Source organism: Trichechus manatus, unplaced genomic scaffold (assembly GCF_000243295.1).
Source record: "Trichechus manatus latirostris isolate Lorelei unplaced genomic scaffold, TriManLat1.0 scaffold00197, whole genome shotgun sequence".
Classification (NCBI taxonomy): domain Eukaryota; kingdom Metazoa; phylum Chordata; class Mammalia; order Sirenia; family Trichechidae; genus Trichechus; species Trichechus manatus.
This window is the reverse complement of record NW_004444133.1, coordinates 605,158-610,631: the sequence shown is the minus strand read 5'-3', so window position 1 is coordinate 610,631 and position 5,474 is coordinate 605,158. Positions and strand designations below refer to the sequence as shown.

Sequence of the window (5,474 nt, the reverse complement as noted above, 5' to 3'; positions counted from 1 at the left end):
CACACTGAGAAAAGAAAATTACAAAGAAACTTTATTGTCAGATTCCTTTCCTAGTTCATGTTTATCTCCATATTTTAAGAAATCACTTGTCAAGAAAGCAAAGATGTTTTGCCTGAGTATTCAACATATAAAATGAAGTACTGGATGCATTATTATTCTCTTACCTTAAAAAGAAAGTTAGCAAGCTGGTGAAAAAGTAATATACTAAAAGTTTTCAAAAATTCTAAATTAAGATCCTCAATAAATTTTTTTGGTGTATTATTATTACTTATAGCATCTTGTGACTGCTGTTTACTCAACTGATCATCCATAATCTTGACAAGCATGGAGATAAGATTAGAAGTTATGACGTCAACAAGTATCAAGCAGAAAAAACCCTGGCCACGAGTCTCTTGGTTGGGACAGGTAGGATTTTCTTTATTCATGCAATACCAGTTTTAATATGTGTTAAATGTGTGTTTTACCTCTAAGGTGTAGGAATGTAAGTGGCCTTAAAGAAAGAAAACACCATCTTTAGAAGGATTACCTACTCACTGAACAGAATTTTTTTTTGTGTGTGTATTTTGTTTTTATTATAATGAGCATGTTAGTTTTTCCAGAAAGTTAAGTGGTCTATCTAGAAGAGTTTAACTTTCAAAAACATTTCTTCCATATTTTTAAGTATGTTGAGATGGTATATATCAAAAGGGAATATTTAATCTCTTGAACTCTCCCCTTCCAGAACAATGAGTTGAGTGTTTACTTCCATTGTGATTCTATGTGTGTGCCCACAATACATTAACAATCCAGGAACACCATTCAAAATATATGGGATGGATTATTCACCTTAGGGAAAGTGGGCAAGCCTCTAAGAGCCTCTTAAGATTAATAAAATTAAAAAAGAAATAGTGTCAAATTTCCTGTGAGAAATTACACCATGAATTCATTTCCCCTAGGGTCCCTACAGTGATTCTCAAACCCTGGGATACATGAGAATCGTTTGGAGACCTTGTTAATAAAACACAGATTGCTGGGCGCTACTCCTAAAGTTTCTGATTCAGTAGGTCTGGGGTGGGGTTGGAGAATTTGCATTTCTAAAATATGCTCTGGTATTGCTGATACTGCTGGTTCAGTGACTGTACTTTAAAAACCACTGCCCTAGAATATGTGAAAACAAGGTTAATTTAAAAGCTTCATATGTTGCTAGATAATAAAAAATGATCAGAGTTAAGTTTATGAATTTCAGAAGCCATATCTGCTTTAATCTAACTATATAATTTAAAACTTGCCCATACTACTGTTAAAAATTGTTAAGGTTAAACAGCAGACAACCTAATTTTGGCTAGCAGAATTTGAAGACACTCCTGTAATTTTAAACTTCAAAGAAATTTAAATGTAATCATTATGTCATTGTGCCTAGTAATTCTAATAAGAGGTATTTTAAAATAGATTGAAAAATCTTCAAGTTCTTTTAAGGTATCAACCTTAATGTTCATCTTATGATTTGAGGTATAAATGTATGATCTTTCTTAAGTATTTCCACTTTGTTTTCCTTTCTAGGATAATTTGTGTAGATGAGAGATTAAATTGACTTGACTTCTGGTACCTTTTAAATACTTCACATATTTCTTCTCTTAGGAAAATGAAGCTGTTTTTCTTTTGGATGATAAATTCATAAATGAAATTAATTTACTCTCAGGAAGGACAAAGAAGAAAATTCCTATTCTTCAGCCTTTGTTGAAAGATGTTATTGTCCTAACAACATCCAGTAATGGTTAAGTAGTACTGATATTTTTAAACAGCCAGATTAACTGTACTTTTTAATAATTTAGGTTATAGATTCAGGGAAGTCTATTACCTTAAGAGTATTACGTTTCTGTTTTTTTTTTTGAAAATAGATGCCTGGCTGGCTGGGGTACTCACTACAGGAGAACTTTTTCTTTGGAACAAAGATCAAGATTGTTTGAAAACTATACAAGCAGCTAAAGAGCCTAAGGAAATGATTAAAGCTTCAGTAGGTGGGAATTTTTTATTTGTTTCAATTGGTTTTATGTGATAAATAGGAGGAAAAGAGGATGAAATATTTTCCTGTTACTATTTAAAAATGTATCTCTAATATATATATGTGTCTGTCGACTCTTTGGCAATGGGTTTTTTTTTATATATATATGTATAAAATGTATGTGTATCTGTATACATATAATGTATATCTGAATCACAGTGACCCTACAGGACAGAGAAGAACTGCCCCATAGGGTTTCCAAGGAGCAGCTGGTGGATTTGAACTGCCAACCTTTTGGTTAGCAGCCAGACTCTTAACCACTGCGCCACCAGGACTCCAATGTCTATATATATGTATATATAAATCTGCTGCGTTGATTCCAACTCATAGCGACCCTCTAGGACAGAGTAGAACTGTCCCATAGGGTTTCCAAGGAGCAACTGGTGAATTTGAACTGCTGATCTTTTAATTAGCAGCCGAGCTCTTAAATACTGTGTCATCAGGACTCCAATCATACATATATACATAAACGCACACATATTTATATTTGTATGTTTATACCCACTCCTCATTTATTGACACAATTAGTTTCCAAAGACCAGGTGGTTATACAAAAATCGGTATTATGCAAAAATTGGTGTTATGTGAAAATGGAGGATGACCACATCACATCACAAAATGGAGGATGACTACATCATTACATAACTGTCAAATTACATCATTACTTAACTGCCAAATTACATTATTACATAACTGCCAAACCACTGAGACTCATGGCCCAGCCAAGTTGACACATAACCTTAACTGTTAATCACAGCCAGTGTTACTCTCGCCTCGCACCTTGGCATTTGTAACTGTCAGATATATGTCATTAATGCACAAAATAGTCGAAGAGTAGATTTTTTTATTTTTGTTGTAAATGTGAAACATCGGATAATGAGATAGTTAAGTGAGGAGTAGATGTATACACACATGTATATATAAAATATATATATACACACACATGTATGTATATATTTTATTTGTGATACCCAGATTCATCTTGCAGAAGAAGTCTGGCATGCCTAATGTATCTGTTCAACAGTGAGTTCTTAATATCACATATTAAGTATTTCATAAATGCTACTATTATTTGTACTTTTAATTTATTACTAGCACCTTAGTTTAAGGAATCCTTGGGTGGTGCAAACCGTTAAGCACTCAAATACTGGCCAAAAGGTTGGTGGTTTGAACCCACCCAGAGGCACCTCAGAAGATAGGCCTGGCAATCTGCTTCTGAAAGTCACACCCTTGAAAACCTTATGGAGCAGTTCTGCCGTGCACATGTGGGTTCCCCATGAGTCAGAATCAACTTAATGGCAACTAACAACAACCTTACTTTTAACATCCTGAATGGTAAGATCATTTGGGTTTCTTAATGTCTAGAATGGATAAATTATGTATTTTCTCAGGAGAATTCAGACTTAAGAGGTTTAATGTCTTTCTTTTTTTTTGTTTAAGCAAGTTCTTTGAGATTGTATTTATATATATCTGGAGATGGGAAAAGAGTTCTGCTTACAATGCCCTCTGGTTGCATATTTCTTTGGGAATATTTGGATTCTAAGAATGTCATATCTTCTAAAAGTCCTTCACTGGTGGGCCAGTGGTCCCAGATCAGACCTGAAGAAACAATTCTTTTGCCTTCCACTGAAGATAAAGAAGCTGTGGTGCATGCTGTTTTTATAAAAAACGAGGTAAAATCCAAATCAGAGAGGGATTGTAGGGGTTGTGATCTCAGACTCTAAGAACATACACTATGTATGAAGTTATTTAGCAGAATGTGTAATGACGTAGCTTTGTATCTCTAGTCATCATTGTCACACTACCTATGAAATTATTGTATGGAAAAGATAGTTTTATATTTTTTGGTTACATTTTTAAAAAATGTTTATTAAAAGTGGTTTGAACTTAGAACCTCCTTTTTCTTTACTTGGTTTTAAAATATAACTTTATTTGTAACTTAACAAGCTAGAATTGGTGATACTAAGTAAGCCATTTAATTTCCAGGAAGTAATTCATTCAGTCATTAAAAAACATTTTAAGTAGCTGCTTGGTACTCTTTGTATGGATGGGCCAAGGTTTTATTACCCAATCTACTAACTGTTTAATAATTCCATTTTGAAGTTTTGTTGTTTTTCTGCTCCCACAACCCTGCTCCTCCCCTCCCGCCATGGCCAGGGGTGATGGTCTGGTTTTAATAACTATAAGAGGGGAGAAAAATAAACATATAAAAGTCTTTCCAGTTATATCCACAATGAATGGCAGTGTTTTTGTAAGAGACTAAACTGCAACCTGATTTCCCAACTTGGGCATGCCTCTTGCTCACAAAAATAAATATGTAGTCTTTAGCTTAATGTTAAGGATAAAATACAAGCAGGATCACAATATTTTCCATTTTATTTATGATGAGAAGTATATGTTTTATGTATCTTGATTTATTTTCAGATTAATTTTAAACTAAAGTATCTTAAATTTATCTATAGTTATTTGGAGACTGCTGCTTGTGTTCATTTGCTTTTTATTCTGGGCAATGGCTGAAGTTAACGTTTCTGGCAATTCGGTGGCATGAGAATGTATGTACACCCATAAGGTAAGGTAAATGTTCCCTTCTTCCTTACTGTCTATCCTTTTTAAAAACGCTGTTATCTCTTGGCCAATATAATAAGATTGGTAAGTGTTAATGTGAATTTCAGCTTCAGAAGCCTTACAAATTCTTTCTTTAGCTTTTATTTTCTAAATGTTCAATATAGAAAGTGTTTTTTTTTTTTTTTTTTGTCTCTCTTCTTGGAAGTGACAGCATGTAAAATATGAAGCAGGCTAATGCCTTATGGATTTGAAATATCAGTGGCATAGCTTCCAGCATCACAGCAATATACAAGCCACCACATTACGACAAACTGACAGACAAGTGGTGGCATTTCAACCGTTTTAGGAGGTACTATATGATGAAGAACTGATGCTATTGAAGGAAGAAGTCCAAGCTGCGCTGAAGGCATTGGCGAAAAACAAGGCTTCAGGAATTGATGGAATACCAACTGAGATATTTCAGCAAATGGATACAACGCTGGAAGCACTTACTCATCTAAGCCAAGAAATTTGGAAGATAGCTACCTCGCCAAGTAACTGGAAGAGATCCATATTTGTGCCCATTCCAAAGAAAGGTGATCCAACAGAATGCAGAAGTTATCGAACAATATCATTAATGTCACACACAAGTAAAATTTTGCAGAAGATCATTCAAAAACAATTGCAGCAGTACATCAACAGAGAACTGCCAGAAATTCAAGCCGGATTCAGAAGGTGATGTGGAACAAGGGATATCATTCATTGCTGATATCAGGTGGATCTTGGCTGAAAGCAGAGAACACCAGAAGGATATTTACCTGGTTTTATGGACTGTGAAAAGGCATTTGACTGTGTGGATTATAACAAATTATGGATAACATTTCGAAGA

General features: G+C 34.3%; 1 protein-coding gene across 1 annotated transcript in view; it reads left to right on the top strand.

The window, feature by feature from the left end:
• The first annotated feature begins 324 nt into the window (after positions 1 to 324).
• Positions 325 to 5,474, top strand: part of CPLANE1 (ciliogenesis and planar polarity effector complex subunit 1) — a 171,696-nt gene continuing 166,546 nt past the window's right edge. The window contains exons 1-5 of the mRNA XM_004387899.2: positions 325 to 405; positions 1,618 to 1,753; positions 1,878 to 1,997; positions 3,482 to 3,714; positions 4,504 to 4,610. Of these exons, the coding sequence (XP_004387956.1) occupies positions 325 to 405; positions 1,618 to 1,753; positions 1,878 to 1,997; positions 3,482 to 3,714; positions 4,504 to 4,610 (677 nt within the window). The remainder of the gene's footprint in view (positions 406 to 1,617; positions 1,754 to 1,877; positions 1,998 to 3,481; positions 3,715 to 4,503; positions 4,611 to 5,474) is intronic.